At 40.9% G+C, this 17,946-nt stretch overlaps 1 protein-coding gene across 1 annotated transcript in view; it reads right to left on the reverse strand.

The window, feature by feature from the left end:
* Nucleotides 1-13,121: 13,121 nt before the first annotated feature.
* The window catches only part of NR1D2 (nuclear receptor subfamily 1 group D member 2), a 35,980-nt gene continuing 31,155 nt past the window's right edge, over nt 13,122-17,946 (reverse strand). The window contains exon 8 of the mRNA XM_049871019.1: nt 13,122-16,480. Coding sequence (XP_049726976.1) covers nt 16,284-16,480 — 197 coding nt within the window. The 3' untranslated portion in view covers nt 13,122-16,283. The remainder of the gene's footprint in view (nt 16,481-17,946) is intronic.

Below are 17,946 nucleotides of genomic sequence, written 5' to 3' on the forward strand. Positions count from 1 at the left end.
GCAGGGATTTTTCTTCCTGTCCTTGAAGCGACAGCTTGTCTTTCCCCTCAAGTGTCTTTGTCGCAATGCCTGATAAACTGTTTATTTTTCCTAACAGCTTTCTTTTTTAGCCTGAAAAAACAAACACTAACCACAAACGTCCTTGTTTCCCTAAATTGATACTTCTGATGCAATCCCTGGTGCTGCAGCGCCGCCTGCTGAGTAAATGAGAATTAGCAGGTCTGCCGTTTGGTGGCACAGTGGGGAAGCATCTGGCTGCTAACTGGAAAACGGGCAGTCCCAATCCACCAGCTGCTCCTTGGAAACCCTATGGAATAGTTTTGCTCTGTCCCATAGGGTCACTATGAGCTAGGATCAACTCATTGGCGATGGGTTTTTTGTTTTGTTTTTTGGTCTTTAGTCTAAGACGCCCTCGAGGCGTGGAGCAATGGTTAAGCACTGGGTTGCCAAACAAAACGTTATCAGTTCGAACCCACCAGTGGCTCCACGGTAGAAAGACGGCAATCTGCCCCCGTAAAGAATACAGCCTAGGAAACCTTATAGGATAGTTGTACTCTGTCATATAGGATGGCTACAGTTTGGAATCAGCTCAACAGCGCACAGAAATAACAGCCATTTGGCTTAGCAGGGGACAAAATAATTGGATTGGGGTAACCATTTCTCATCCTACCTACAGGTTCTTCAGAAATGACTGTGTAACAGCTCCTCTGTAATATAGCCTGTGACGTAGTCCCCTAAACTTTCCTAAAGAAGTCACTGTACATTATCTCTAATAGAGCTATACACTTTGTATTTTTTTTTACTACCTTATGCCAAAACCAAAAACCTCGTTGCCTTTCCAGTAGAACCGTGCTCCATAGGGTTTTCAGTGGCTGATTTTTTCAAGAAGTAGATCTCCAGGCTTTTCTTCAGATGATGAGCCTCTGGGTGGACTCAAATATCCAACTTTTCCAGGCACTTTTGCACTACCCAGGACTCCAAATACTTAGCAAAATAGATGCTCAATAAATATATGTAAATAGATATAAGTTAGTTAACATTACATGAAAGCATTTATCAAACGTTATTTTTGTTGTTTACTTCTTTTTTCTCTCACTAACTGTAAAGCTCCTTGAGGAGAGAAAAATAAACAGCATATATTTCACCATTGAATCCCAGCATTTAGCTAAATTTGTATAACAGGCACTAAAAAAATATTTGCAGTGTTAATACCAATTATACGACTCTAAATACATGATAATAATCACCATGTTTTAGCACCTAGCTCTACCTGTAACACATGGGTTGCCAGGAGTCAGAATAGACTCCACACCAACTAGTGGGTAATGGTAGATGCGCTAAGAACTGGTCTACGTGTTCAACAAACATTTTCTCTAATCTTTACAACCTGCCTGTTTCGACTCGATGACACTGGGTTTTTTGTTGATTTTACAGAGGTAGAAGCAGTCTCTGTTAGGTGCTGTCGAGTCAGTTCTGACTCAGAAAGACCTTCGTGTAGTCGATAAACACAGGTAAACATCTTTCTGTTGTTCTCTGCTTTCAGCTAGGATCCTTCTGACATCAGCAATGATATCCCTCGTTTCACGTCGTCTTCTGAATCCAGCTTGAATTTCTGGCAGTTCCCTGTCGACATACTGCTGCAGCTGCTTTCGAACAATCTTCAGCAAAATTTTACTTCTGTGTGATTTTAATGATATTGTTTGATAATTTCTGCATTTCGTGGGATCACCTTTCTTGGGAATAGGTATAAATGTGGATCTCTTCCAGTCGGTTGAGCAGGTAGCTATCTTCCAAATTTCTTGGCACAGACAAGTGGGTACTTCCAGGGTTGCATCCTTCAATACCATCAGTTCGTCATCATGTGCTGCCTCCTAGATGGTTTTGAGTCTGAAGCAGACTCAGGGAGGTTAAATACCTTGCCTAAGATCCTGAATCCGAGAATCAACCCAAGTCTGGCTGACCGTGAAATCCACCTCACACAAATCTGGAGCCATGACTAGGACTGTAAAATATTCCCTTCAAGGGGCTTTAAAGCAACTCTCCAACCCCCATCACCACCACCATCACACACACACATACACCCACCCTCCCTCCCGAGAAATATATTGACACATCCACACACACCTATACAAACACAGAAGTGCCAACCAATGGGGTGGGCTCTTTTTCTGAAACACCCAATGGTATGGAACCTGTGATGTCACATGACAGCCCATGTCCACCATACAGACAGCCTGCATGATTCAAAAGGCCTTTCTTATAATCAGCTGAAGCCAGGTTTCTATCTGAAAGTCCAAATTGCTCTGCAACAGGTTTAATTACTTTTCTATATATGAGCCCTTTGAATATTTGGAATGTGCTACCATATCCCCCTAAATACTCAAAATAGTCCCCACCCTCCAACAAATATAAAGCAATATAGTGGAAAACCTGATTTTGTGTGTGGTTAATATAGCAGATGGCCCAGCCAATAAAGAGTTATAAAGCCACCCCATGCTACATAAAGCCTAAAAAAAAAACACATTGTTGTCCAGTCAATTCCAACTCAAAGCAGCCCTATAGGACAGAGGAGAAGAACTGCCCCATAGGGTTTCCAAGGATGTAATCTTTACGAAAACAACCGCCTCATCTTTCTCTCACAGAGCAGCTGGTGGGTTCAAACTTAACCATTGGACCACCAGGGCTCCATTTTGCCATCGTCCATTGTTATTGCTAGTTGCTATCGAGTTGTCTCCAACTCATGGCAAACTTATGTGTAACAGTGAAATGTTGCCCAGTTCTGTGCCATCCGTTGTTGTGGGTATTGTGTCCCCAGTTGTATTTTGAGTTCCTTCCAACCTGGGGGGCTCATCTTCCAGCACTGTATTGGGCAATATTCTGTTGTGCTCCATAGGATTTTCCTTGGCTATTTTTCTAAAGTAAATCACCAAATCTTTCCTCCTAGTACTGTCTTAGCCTATAAACTCCACTGAAATCTGTCCACTATGGGTGATTGTCATGGATTTAACTGTGTCCCTCAAAAATATCTGTCAACATGGCTAGGTCACAATTTCCAGTATTGTATGGTTGCCTACCATTTTGTCATCTGATGAGATTTCCCTATGTTTATAAATCTTATCACTACTATGTAATGAGATGGATTAGTGGCAGTTATACTGATGAGATTTTCAAGATTACATAGTGCTTTAAGCCAATCTCTTTTGAGATATAAAAGACAGAAGTGAGCAGAGAGACATGGGGACCTCATACCACGAAGAATGCAGAGCCGGGAGTAGAGCGTGTCCTTTGGACCTGAGGTTCCTACACTCAGATGCTCCCAGACAAGGGAAGACTGACGACAAGGACCTTTCTCCAGAGCCAACGGAAAGAGGAAGCCTTCCCCTGGAGCCAGCCCCCTGAATTTGGACTTCTAGTCTACTCGCCTGTGAGAGAATAAACTTTTCTTTGTTAAAGCCATCCACCTGTGGTATTTCTGTTATAGCAGCACTAGATGACCAAGACAGTGACCCTGCTGGTATGTGAATTACTGGTGGCATATCTTCCAGCATCAGAGCAACACACAAGTCACCACAGTACAACAAAGTGACAGGCAAGTGGTGGGCCAGAGTCCGTAGGATATTCTACACTCTACAAGTTGAGCCTAATCAAGTCTTTAGATCTAATTTCCAGCTTCCAGGAAATACAAAGGCTAGAGGAACAAGCTAACTTCTGTTTTGGAATTAGGCAGCGTATATATTTTATATAAATAAACACACACACATTCCCACTCTACACACACATCGGTTTACACCCTTGTTTGTTGTTTTAAGATAGAGGACACATTGAGAACATTTTGTGGACATTCTCCCAGCACTTCTCTTCATCTGTGCCTAAAATCTAAACTAGTCTAAAAAAAAAAAAAGAAACAGGTCAAACCAGTGGCCCGATTGTAAACGGAAGGCATAAAGCTGCATTTCAGGGATCCTGAAGGATGTTGAGTCCTACCCCTTTAGACTCTTTGACGGAGCTTTATCTATATGCAGCCACTGAATTGATCACTACTCAGCTAAATCTTTTTTTAGGACCATTTTAACACTTCTAGAGCCCAGGCGTGCCGTCTCTGTGAATTACTCAGAGTCAGAGAAAACCAGTAGACTAATCATTATTCATCTCTCAATTTTTATTCACATTGACATAAGGAAGGATTTATTATCAACTTCTGCAAGATGCAGGCGATAAATCAGCCTCAGGGATTTGAACTTGAACAGTAAGTTTGACGGGAGCGTGGATTCATCTGGACTCTGGAATAGTTTGAGGTTTTGGAAAAAAAAATTTTTTTAACTGATGTTATACATTTCAAAAACCCAAAACATATTTTCTTAAGGCTTTTCTCGTTCTTTTCTAAATACAAGTGTATTACCAGGGAAAATGGAATCCACGTGATGTTGAATGTACTTACACTCCACTACATTACATAACACAATATTGACACTGTCTCTTATAGGAGTTGGAAACCCTGGTGGTGGAGTGGTTAAGAGCTGTGGCTGCTAACCAGAAGGTTGGCAGTTCGAATCCACCAGGCACTCCTTGTAAACTCTATGGAACAGTTCTACTCTGTCCTATAGGGTCTCTATGAGTCAGAATGGACTCAACGGCAATGGGTGTGGTTTCCGGGTTTTTTATTATGGGAGTTATTTCGAAGCCCAAATGATTTTGGGAAACCCTGGTGGCTTAGTGGTTAAGTGCTACGGCTGCGAACCAAAGGCTAAAATTATAGAGAATTTTATTTTCCCAGCCCTTCAAAGTATACCACATTTTTCACATCATAAACTTGACTCTTCACTTGGAACATCAAGTTCTTAAAAGTTTTAGTCCAAATTTAACGTGCATATGATGGGAAGTGGGTCTGGGAAGACTTCCAGATTAGTGAAACGAGTCTTTCTCCATCCCCTTTTGTCCTTGATCCTAACTGCTTTGGATAAAGAAATTGAAATTTCTTTATGAAGCAACGGTTCGTAGAGTTTTGCAGCCTTCTCAGCAACTGAATGGAACGGGATAACATTGGAGAATTCTATAGCAAGGAAATAAAAGGTACAGCATGGATACCAAGTGCTAACAGTCTCTTCACAAAGCTCTTTTCAAAATATTATCAGCCCTCAGATGTGGATAGTGTGACATGTCAGTTGCTACTAGTAAGTATGGAGATCTTTCAATAACACATTTTTCAGATATGAGTACAACTGGATTAGAGGTTATCCTTAGAAAAATACCACTCCTGTGAGCACTTTCTTGATTGAGAAGGAAAGGGGGGATTACCACCAGGGTCCTAAAAGTTGTGCAGAAGTGTTCCAGTTACTATTATTGCGTAACAAAGAACTCCAAGCTTAGAGGTGTAAAGCAATAATTATTTAATTTTGCTCACAGATTCTGTAGGTCAGGAATTCAGGCAGGGTTGGCTGGGCAGTTTTCACTTGGGGTCTCTCGAGAGTTTGCAGTCAGGTGTCGGCTGAGGCTGCAGATATCTGAAGATCTAACTGGGTTAGACATCCAAGATGCCTCACTCCTGTGGCTAGCAGTTGATGTTGGCCATTGGCTGGGAGCTCAGCTGGGGCTGTTGACCAGAGCGCCTATATGTGGCCTCTCCAACATAATGTTCTCTGGGTATTTGGACTTCTTACATAGCAGCTCAATGCTCCAAATGCAAGTCTTCCAGCAGCCAAGGTGGGAGCTGCTTGGCCTTTTATGACCTAAACTTGGAAGTCACATAGGTTACTTCTGTCATACTCTTGGTGAAAACAATCACAAGTTTGCCCAGATTTAAGGGAAGAAGCCATGGATATCCATCTCTCAATGGAAGATGTGTCAAGAATTGCGGATGAGATTTTAAAACTATCACTATAACCATGGGTACGCTCTCAGAAGTTTATTCTGTAATTGGAAGTTATCAATTGAGGCAGACATTATGGATGTCCTGTTCCGTATCCTTCTGGCCCACATTTGAGTTTACCTGCAACTGCAGTGGACAGTCCTCAAGACTGCCTATGGCTTCCCACCTCACGTGTCCGGGCCTCTCTGTTTCCCAGGCTAAGGGCTTTCTCTGGTGTGTGGTAGTTTGCTTAGCCCTCAGGGGCAGCCCTCAACCAATAAGAGACAGAGTCTGTTGATAAATATCCCAACTTCCCAGTCCCCTGGTGGGACAACTCTGAGGCACATTCAGGAGGTCCCCAACAGGACTGAGCCCCAGTTACCATCAATGGCAACCAGCTCACTGTTTTTGCTGTTAGGTGCTATCAAGTCAATTCAGACTCATGGTGACCCCATGTATTACAGGGTAGAACTGCTCTGTAGGGTTTTCTTAGCTATAATCTTAACAGAAGCAGACTGCCAGGTCTTTTCCTTGGTGGTACTGGTGGGTGGGTTTGAACCGGCAACCTTTAGGTTAGCAGTCAAGTGCAAATTGTGCTACCTAGGGACCTTGCTCCTTAGTGTAGCTTTTATTGACTTTCCTCCTTTCCCTCTTCTTCTTCCCTTCCTCACTTCTTCTTCCTGGCATCACCTTCCTGCCCCCGCTTCTTGTGTTGGAGTCTGCTTTGGAAAGGATCCAAACTAAGACACCCATTATATGAGTCCTGGGGTCAGTGAAGTCTGAGAACTGTTACAAGAGATGATCTCTGAGGTCCCTCCCCAGTCTAAATTTCTGTTCCTGTTATCATCCATTTGAGAAGTTCTGGAACGTCTCCGAGTTCTCAGAGAACTCCCAGGGTAAAGCCAAAGCCATCCCAATGACAGAGGGTCAACCAGGATTTAATTAGTCAATCTCTTCTTCGGAATGAAATAGAGAACTTTTTACACCAAAAAAGAGGCCCCTGCTCCCTTAAAGCACCATCAAGTTCAGCTGTGAACAACAGGTGTAAAGCCTGGAAACAAATTAGGCAAGACTGAGATGAAATACCTCCCCAGAAAGCATTTCCGTAGTAATGTAAATTTTCCTAACCAGCAGAATTCAGACAATTCCAAGTTCTGTAGTTAAGGGTGGGTTTCGTTCTATTCTTTAACTTCTCAATCATGCCTCCTGGAAGTATTTCACAGCCTAGGCTCGACGTATGCTCCAAAAGTAGCTTATCAGAGGGATCAAGCCCTGCCTTAGCCTTATAACATAATGCATTCAGAGGCTTCGGGCAAAGCTTCAAGGAGTGAGAAAACCCACCCAGAGCAGTTGCCAGAAGTTCCAATGTCTCCTCCAGCTTAGCCTGCTAATTCAATGTCTCAGCATAACCAAGGCTAGATCCCCAGGTCTGCCAGGCCCTCCTGGCTTCCCTCAAGTCAGAAATGTCTCAAGAACGGGTCTTCTGTTGCTTCGGAACCTTCTTTTGATGCCTCAACTGAATGAAGAAAGTGTGGCCATAGAAATGACAGTTTATCACTTGTCATACCTTCAGTTTGAGCAGGAATTTGTTGACTACAACTCTGCCAATCATCCCCAAAGCTTCTTTCTAATCCCACAGTATGTTGCTAACCAACAAAGGTAGCAAAACTACATGGGAGACAGCAATGTGGTTGTTTTCCTAAAAGAACACCAGAGACCAAATTATACAATTTTTAACACTAGGCTATTCAAGGGCCTGGTAAACACCGAAACCACAAGAGCGGAGGGAAGGAAAAGAAGGCGGGAGCAGGATCTCTGCTCTAATTCGGCATTACAAGTGTCAGATCTATGGAAGAAAACCAAATGTGGTCCCTGTGTCTTTAAGGCCCAGGCAGCTTTGGCTATGGATGGGTTGCCATGGCAACGTGTAATTCTACTGTCTATTAAATGGAAAAGCAACAATAGAAAATCCCTAGAAAATAAAGTGTGATACCTCTCAATGCCAATTGTCTGCTTATTACAGACTGGCTTTGAGAACTTGAAAATACAAACACCTAGAATCCTTTGTTATGTTGGAGTGAAGAGGGGGTATTTTCCCTTTTCTTAAGCTCTCAAACAGGAAAGAAGAAACAAACAACTTTCTGAAGGAGCTTAAATGGCAGCCCTCTTCTCTGGCCCAAAAGAATGCACTCACTATACACACACACTGCACAAGAGAAGGACTCAGGATTAAGCAATTCAGAAATCTATAGCAACATGAGGTATTAAGAACGCATCTAATAGGTGTCCTACTTCAGGCTTCTTTTTTTAAGAAAAGGCCTGCAACCATATTAAGTCTAGAGATGTGTGTTTTGCACACACACCCAAAAATTTCTTTATGATTATAACCCCAATAAAACATCAAAAAGCCCTTCCATCAGGAGTTAACCAATCTAAATGACATTTATTGAGAGACTGTTAGGCATTATGTAAGACGCTAGAACTATAAAAACAAGACCCAGTGTTTGACCTTCAGAAGCTTACAACCAGGAAGTCAGAAGAAGACGGAAATATAAATTATTATATGACCACGTTCCCCAGGTATATTCTTCTAGAGCTGTGGTTCTCAGTCTCCTCCTCATTTCTCATCTAGGGACTCCACCTTTCCTGATTTCTCTATTTCTGGCATTTTCTAAGGCAAAACAATCAGCTAATGTCTGTAAGGACTTTGTTGTTTGTAAAGGGTTTTTGAAGACATCTGTTCCTACCACTATGAGTTAAGCATGAGAAAATTTTATTTAGGAGTTGAAGGAATGACATCAAATGATTTGAAGATCAAAGAGTTCAGCCTTCAGTATGGATTACACCTTAACATAAAGAAAACAAAAATCCTAACAACTGGACCAATAAGCAATATCATGATAAACGGAGAAAAGACTGAAGTTGTCAAGGATTTCATTTTACTTGGATCCATAATCAATGCCCATGGAAGCAGCAGTCAAGAAATCAAATGACACACTGCATTGGACAAATCTACTGCAAAAGACCTCTTTGAAGTGTTAAAAAGCAAAATGTTGCTTTAAGAACTAAGGTGTGCCTGACCCAAGCCATGGCGTTTTCAATGGCCTCATATGCATGTGAGAGCGGGCCAAGGAATAAGGAAGACCAAAGAAGAATTGATGCCTTTGAATTATGGTGTTGGTGAAGAATACAGAATATATCATGGACTGCCGGAAGAATGAACAAATCTGTCTGCAAGAAGTCCAGTCAGAATGCTCCTTAGAAGCAAGGATGGCAAGACCTCATCTCACATACTTTGGACATGTTATCATGAGGGACCAGTCCCTGGAGAAGGACATCATGCTTGGTAAGGTAGAGGGTCATAGAAAAAGAGGAAGGCCCTCAACGGGATGGATTGATACATTGGCTGTAACAATGGGCTCAGCCATTACGATTGTGAGGATGGCCCAGGACTGGGCAGTGTTTCGTTCTGTTGTACACAGGGTTGCTACTAGTCGGAAACCACTCAACGGCACCTGACAACAACATGCATTGAATCCTTTGCTAGGAGCTTCCGCTTTTACCTACTCCCAGAGAACACCATGAGTTGGGTATAAGATCAGAGAAAAGCAGACTTACTCAAACTACTCTGCTAAGGAGACACCAGCCAGTCCGGTCCTCTTCTGTAAAGGTACAGCACTTAAAAGCAGATCCCGGAGCCCAAATATCAGGGTTTGAACCCATCCCCACTTAGCTGTGTGACCTTGAGTAATGTAAACTGTCTGAGCCTTGATTTCCTTATCTAGGAAACAGTATTACATCATGGGGTTAAGATCAAATGACTACTCAAAAATAGTGGTATACTGATAAAGGCTTGACAACTAGCTCTCTGGGGGAGAAAAATGTGTGTGTTTATTACTAATTTTATTGAAAGGATGTACGGCACACAGTTTATAAATAAGAAAACATACACCTGTCTTTATTGTCAATTCCATATAGCCAATTAATTCTCACAAAACTCTTTGATTTCTGCCTAAGTTGTAATTAACAATTTTTTATAGGGTCAGTATATTTTTATTTTTTTATTTTTTTTTATGAGTCAGAATCTACTCGATGGCAACAGGTTTGGCTTTTTGGGGTTTTTTTATAGTGCTGACATGAATGCTGGTTGATATTTTAACTTATATCAATTAGCAAAACAAAATTGAAACAATAAAGAACATGTCAGAATTTGTTCACCAATGGTGTAACTCCTTTGCCGAATCAGGTCGTCATTTCAAATGCTGGGATATTTCTTCAATTCTCTGTAGCACTCACAATATAATGGCTACAAACATGACACCCAAAGTGTAACCTGCATTATTATTTCCCCTATTGCTTTCTTAAGTGTAGACAATCCAGAAAATTATAAATCAAACCCTGATTCATAGCATTTGCAGATTTCTGTGGTATAAACACTCCCATCACGGCCAATTCTGAGCAACATCATTGATGAAGCAGGACATTCTGAAGTATTCTACCATACAGCTAAAAAGGAAGGTCATTAACCTCAAAGGTGTAAATAACAGTACAATGTGGTAAAATAATGAGGAAATGATGGGCTCTACTATGTTTTTAAAATAGAACCTGATATTGTTTGTTTATATAATTTAATTTTTAATAACGGTTGTGTTTGTAACAACTGACTCCCAAGATTCCTGAAAAAAGTTATCAGATTTCACAACCTCTTCCAAATGGGCTCCCATACACTGTAGCTAGAACAGCAGTGTCTGACAACTCTTTGTAAAGATGCTGTGATGAGCAGCCACGAACTCCACGTGCACACAGCCCTCACACTATCTGGATTTGTCCCTTGGATTTTCATAGAACCTCATTTTGCAATTGGATTTAAAAGCAAATCCTGACCCATAAAGGTTCAGTAAATACGTGTGCAATTCATGAATGACTACACAATCATCTTTCTATTCTTGAAAATCTTGCCGGGTAAAATTGCTTAGAAAAAGAGCGGTCTTTGTAGGAAGCCAAGAGATGATCAAGACAGAATGAAAGTAGGTGCTTTCCACCTTGGAAACTACTCTGCCTGGGTCTGTTAACTGCAGCTCCTAAACAGGAAATAAAATGGTTATTATGGAAGGGTGGGATTAAATGAAAATTTGCAAGCTAATCTACAAAGTAATAGGTGGGAAACTGCTAAGGTTAAGGATAAGGAATTCAAAGGAAAATGAGACAATAAGAAAAAAAAAAAACACAGAACTTACCTCAGAAATTTTAGATCATACTTGACTTTACAGATTCCAGCAGGAAAAATGGGGGACAAAAATTTGGAAACACCACGTTCATCTCAGGTATTTTGGTATTTGAGTTTTTTTTAAGAACACTGATCTCTCTTCAGTAACTTATAAATTATGGGAAAGCTACTTTTGACAGGATGTTTACATTCTGGGGGCTGGCCCTGTCACTTTGTTCGCTTTCAAGCAGTGTGGACAGGTGCCAAACCTCCAAGCCTGCACTATGGCTCCTATGCCCAGTAGATCCAGAGTCTTGTTGGAAGCGGATCTGAGACTCTGGTGTCTGAAACTCACCCCAAAGCAACTAGCTCAGAGAGTGACGAGAGCCTCTGAGGTGGTGACTGGAACACAGGCCATGGCTGTTCCTAAACTTTTAGACAGACTGAGAATTAAGAAAAGCAAACATTAACAAATTTCAACACGGGCCCAAATGAATGTAAAAACAAAAACGCCATCTGTAAATTGGCTATCTTCGCTCACTTATCACAGGTAGCATTTTCAAAATTCAGAAGAGCACGTAATCAATTTTGTTTTCCATCACACACACACTCATTTGGAACGCAGTGTTTGTTAGACTGCAAAACAGGGGTGAAAAAAATGCAAACATGTACAATAACCCACTGCATTTGAATAATGTCCTGATCAACACCCAAAGTGGGCACAAGGGTGATAGGGTCTTTTCTCCTCATAGCACACTCTTCAAGGAGCCCCGGGAAGTGCTCAGCACAAGGGGAAAAAAAAGTTATGGGTGGGGAAGTTTAGGAAAAACTGCCTCCCATTAAACCCATCCCTAAAGGATCCACAATGCATGTCAGCTTTAGAGGACAGGATAGACATCTCACTGACCTTGGTTTAATTTCATCGGTTCTCCCACCTAATATTAATATCCACAGAGAGTGGGGGGTATTACTGGTCTGGGAAACACTGCAGGTCATGCTGATTTAAAAAACTGCCTTACATAACATAGTTTATAAAGAAAACGTTCTACATTCTACTGTGGTGAGTAGCATCCAGGGTTTTAAAAGCCTGGGAGGAGCCATCTAGGATACTCCACGGGTCTCACCCCACTGGGAGCAAAGAAGAATGAAGAAAACTAAAGATATAAGGGAAAGATTAGTCCAAAGGGCTAATGGACCCATCTACCACGGCCTCCCCAAGACTGAGTCCAGTACGACTTGATGGTGTCCGGCTACCACCACTGACTGCTCTGACAGGGATCACAATAGAGGGTCCCAGACAGAGCTGGAGATAAACATAGAACTAAATTCTAACCCAAAAAGAAAGACCAGACTTGCTGGCCTGACAGAGACTGGAGAAACCCTGAGAGTATGGCCCCCAGACACCCTTTCGACTCAGTTATGAAGTCACTCCTGAGGTTCCCCCCTCAGCCAAAGATTGGACAGGCCCATAAAACAAAATGATATTAAAGGGGCACACCAGCCCTGGGCCAAGGACTATAAGGCACGTGTCAACAGGAAAGCTGGTAATAGGGAACCTAAGGTTGAGAAGGGAGAGTGTTGACATGTCGTGGGACTGTTAACCAACGTCGTAAAGCAGTATGTGTACTGTTTTATGAGAAACTAGTTTGTTCTTGACTTTGCCAGGAGAGGGAGAAAGCGCCGCCTTGCTGAGAAGCACCTTATCTCATCGGCCAAGGCTGATTCTTGGCTAGATGAAGTACCCATCCGCCCCACCGCCCCACTTCCTCTCTCATCACCTCCTTCCCAAAAAGACCTTACCAGATACAGTGAACCACTGCTCAGTCCGGGTTTTAGAAAAGAGCAGTAGTCCTTGCTGGAATCTCTGAACAAACTCTAAAATCTTTAAAAAAAGAAACCTGCATATATAGATTCCTCAATACTGAGCCAGAGATCTACATGAGAGGTCATCTTATGCCCATAACTCAGTTAGTTAAATTATAAATGATTTTACAAAAATGTTGAAATAGAAAGCCACCAAAAACCCACATTTGGTTAGAAATAATATTTATTATCACCCCCCCCCCCCCGCCATGTACAGGTTACTTTTGGGAAACATGGGGATGTTATCCATGTCCTTATCAATTACAGTTTGTAGAAAATGAACTTAATTCATATGCTGTCAACAATATATTTCTACTTTTTTTTTTTTTAAACAATAGCCATTTTATTTTTCCATGTTAGTTCAAGAATAGGTTCAAGTTTCATATTTTGGATCAAATCAACACGATCTTTGTAAGCAACAATTTCCTGACAAAGCCCCTCCCCCCACCCCTAAAAAAAAAAATTCTATATTCTAAGTGATAAACTCTTCTTGTACATTCAGCAAACTTTATATTGGAAAAGAAAAAGAGCAACTGAGATAGGTATTTATTTTACTTTCGTGCATGGTAATAAATTCAGCCGAGCTTCTACACTTTGCAATGATGTTTGCCTAAAATAAATCATACGGTTCATTTTATTACAATGGTAATTTCTTGAAATGTAGATAGATATGAAGGCTATACACTTAATCCACGGAAATTCCCTTCTAATTTTTTAATCTGTAATTAAACCATCGCCATAAGGAAAAGCAGCATCCCAAGAGATGGTTCCCTTTTCCCTCAGCTATTTCTCTCTAAATGCTTGAATCCTCTCTCAGATCATGTAAAGAGATACATTAAAAGCACAGGGGAAAAAAAATTTTTTTTTTCACTTGCTGACATAATGCCCTTAAGTTTGCTGACATAATGCCCTTACTTTAACTTTGAAATGTAAAATGAGTTAAAGCTTCACTTAATTTGTACAGTACATGTACTCACCACTCGACAGTGTCTCCCCGACTCACAAGTTTCCTCACTAAGTTTATAACCAACGACTCAACCAACGAATGTGCTTGTAATATAGGCTGCTGGCTTAACTTGAGAAGTTTTGATATTGGGCTATTCTCAGAGATAGAAATGCTATGAGAGGCATACGAATTATTAATTTTGTTTCCCGTTATCCACAGGAAGAATTTACTCAAAATTTTATAAGACAAAATGCGGATCTGTGTACTTAGATATAGCTGTATCCGTGTATATACTGAACCTAATGGAAGTTTCGTAAGCAACGCTAGCATAGCTCTGATTACACGTTCCTAAAGACTTAGTAATTGTTTTAAAGATACACGTTATAAAGAGACTTACGCAAAAGGCAAAAATTAAGGATTGACATGATCTTTGAGGTTTTTCAATATTACTTCAAAAAGCTGTTTCTATCTCCCATACAACAAAACTATGCATTTGTTTATCATAGGAAAAAAAAATTATAAAAAGATAATGCTATCATGTAAAGAATTCACGAAAACTATGCTGAATATCCCATAAAAGTCAGACCTACTTAAGGAAAATCACAAGGATGGTTTCCACTATATCAGAGACATCACCATCATCTTTCCTCTTTCATGATGAGAGGGTTTAACTTTTTTTTTAACTGACTTAACTAGTGCCACAGAAATTCAAGTCCCAGTAGCCACAAGTTTAGCAAGATTACAAAATAAGACAATTCTGCTCAAATGTCATGAAAGTTAACAAGCTTAGTAAACTGGGTTCTTTTCATTTTTGTAATTTTATGTCATCAAAAAATTATACAGAAGGCAATCTTTGCCCCTCCAAAAAACCTAATTAATTGTTATTTTCCAGGGAAACAGAGAAATGTATACAAAATTCTCAACTTTGGTTAATTTCTCCAACTGTCATCAACAGAGGTTCATTTTTTCTGTTTAATAAACCCCAATATTAGAAATGTGGACGAGATGTACTTGACTCTCCCATTTCTAAGTCTGCAGGTCACACACTAAATGATTTTTCAAATTATAAATTAAACCTAATTTGACAAAATCCCTGTAGTATCACTCAGGGGGAAAAAAAGCGGACTCAAAATACACATACACACACGTGTGCGTGGGCGCACACACGTGCCAACGTGTTAAACACAGTTTTCTTAAATATTGATTAGGTCTCCAAAAAGAATCAAAATTCCTCCTCACCAAGCTGCAGCATGTGTATACGGGGCCACAATGCAACCATTTTTTTCTAGCACAAGGTAAGAATCTGAACGAACTTTTAAACAGCTAGTACCTTGAACAAATTATTTTACCGAGATGAACTTTAAAATACATATATTTTAACATTTGGATTCGACTGCTTGTTGCACTTTTACATTAACTGTGGCTTAAATTAACAAAAATAGAGCATAAATTCAGTATTCTACCATCTAAACATCTTGAAGCAATGGTCATGTCCTCAACAGGTAAAATGCACCTAATTTGGGTCTTTTGACACCTTTTAAGTTTATTGTATGATAAAGTTCTTCACAGTTTAAAATATTGTGAAGAGATATATTTATGTATAACTATATTCACATACATATTATGTACACGTTATGTACCCATAAACACTGAATATGTGTCAGGAGGATATCCCACACCTATGCAGGAAACCTGAATAATAGATGGGTGTGGGTCGTGAAATGATTCCCCAAAAATGCTCACAAGTAAGAAAAGAATATTATGGATAATTATAACAAAAATTTCACCTTATTTACATAGTGCCTATCTCCCAAGAGGTAAATATGCTTTATAGACGTGTTTTCGTATGTCTGTGAGCTGGGGCATCGGGAACACGATCAGTTCTTACTTTCCGCAACCGAGTAGCCTGCCCACGATCACACACTTTAACAGTGACAGAATAAAATGAGACGTCTCCTAACTCCCCAAGTCTCCCATTACCAGGTCAGATGGTCTTACGGTGAAGCTAAGGTTTCCATCATTTACCAGAACTTCTAAAACCTTTAACCTAAACTTTCTAAGTCCTCCTATACTTTGTGATTGTGCGTTTTATTCGTACCACAGGGAGATCAAAATGATTTTTGGTTTTTGGCAGATGAAAAAGTCTGTAACATTCAGTGTGATTATAATTCAGTGTAACTTCTCCAGTTTAAGTGCGACACAGCTGATTGGTCTATCGGGCGACGCGGTCGGTGGGCGTCTGGTCATGGCGGGAAGAGTTCTCGGTCCAAACAGCTACTGCATGCTGACAGAGAGAGCCTACGATCTCGCAACGTCTCAGAGGTCTTCTCTATCTCCACATATGGGATACACATATAAATAAGCATTTTAGCACAAGAGGTACAGGTACCATGAATCAGTTCGTGTTTGAACGAACAAAGGTCTTAGGGGTGAACTTTAAAGGCCAAGAGCTCCTCAGAGTGCATGTTGTTTAAAGACCGCAGGTCTGGCAACTTGAGAAGAAGTTTTGTAAAAATAGAGGCCTCATTTGGATGGTTTTTCATGATTAAAGTCCTCAATGCACGGATAAGCGTCTCCTGCAAAGCCTCCACGGAGTTGACGTTTTCTATCCCAGATCGATCTAATGGGGAGAAAAGAATGGAGAGATGTGACGGCCGTTTTCAATACGCTATTATTAACATTAAATATAGGCACAGTTTTTGCTCATCAGTCTCACTTACGACTCCAAAACAAGGTCTGATACGGTGGAACAAACGCAAAAAACAACTGACAACATTTTAAAAATCCCCACTGTGAATTTTTAAGCTATATCATATATTCTGAAGCACAGACATCACGTATCACACTTGAAAAATCGGAATTCTTTGGTGCTTAGGTATTTTTGTTCACAAAAACTAGAGGTTCTGATTTTTTAAATTAGCTATCATCTACTGATTTCACCTGCTTCTAATTGGCAAGATAATGTAGTCTAAAAATTTACTTTATAAGAAATATGTCCACATTTGTATGTTACCACGTGTGGTAGAGGAGCCCCAGTGGTGCAGTGTTTAAAGCACTCAGTTGCTAACCGTAAGGTCAGTGGTTCGAAACCACCAGTGGCTCCACAGGAGAAAGATGCCAGCAGCCTGCTTCCATAAAGATTTACAGCCTCGGAAACCCTATGGGGCAGCTCTACTCTGTCCTATAAGGTCGCTATGAATCAGAATTGACTCAAGGGCAGTGGGTTTGGATTGTTTTTTTGCATTATGTGTGGTAGGCAGCCTCTAACATGGCCTCATCCTAGTATTTACACCCTCGCGGAATCTCCTCTTGAGTGGGCTAGACTTAACTACTTGCTCCTAATAAACAAAACATGCAGAGGTGACAGGATGTCACTCCTCAGATTAGTGTACAGAAGAACTGTGGCTTCCATCTTAGCTGCTCTCTCACTTACTGACCCTTGAGAAAAGTAAGCTGCGATGTAAGCTACCCCATGGAGAGGCCCACGTGGTAAGAAACTGAGGGTGGTCTCCAGCCAACAACCAGCAAGGAACTGAGGCCTTCAGCCCAAAAGCTTGCAAGAAACTGAATCCTGCCAACAACCACGTAAGTCTAGACGCTGATCCTTTCCCAGTCAAGCCTTCAGGTGAGACCACAGCCCTGCCCAACAGCCTGATTACCCGTAAGAGACTTTAAGCTAGAAGCACCCATCTACACCACAGCCATTCTCCCACTCCTCTGAAACTGTGGTATGATAAATATTTGTTTTTAAGCCACTAGTTTTGGGATAATTTGTTATACAGTAATAACTCTTTCATTACCATTAGGTTAACGGTATACCAGCCGATTCTTAGATCTCAGAAGTAAGACATTGTTCCAGTTCTAATGCATTTAGCATCAAGGTGGGTCCCTTTCAAAATGGATGAAGCTCAGCAGACGGGAGCTGGGGCCTCACTGTTGTGTAGGTTGAGCATTCTATTAGGTGATGCCTCCTGGATGTGTTAGTTTTGTAAGCTTTTGCCTTTTTTCCCCCTTATTTCTGTAAGATAAGGCTTGCAAGCCTAATTATGGCTTTCCTGTGTGATAGTTAGGGAGCCCTGATGGGTT

The sequence above is a fragment of the Elephas maximus genome, chromosome 27 (assembly GCF_024166365.1).
Source record: "Elephas maximus indicus isolate mEleMax1 chromosome 27, mEleMax1 primary haplotype, whole genome shotgun sequence".
Taxonomy (NCBI): domain Eukaryota; kingdom Metazoa; phylum Chordata; class Mammalia; order Proboscidea; family Elephantidae; genus Elephas; species Elephas maximus.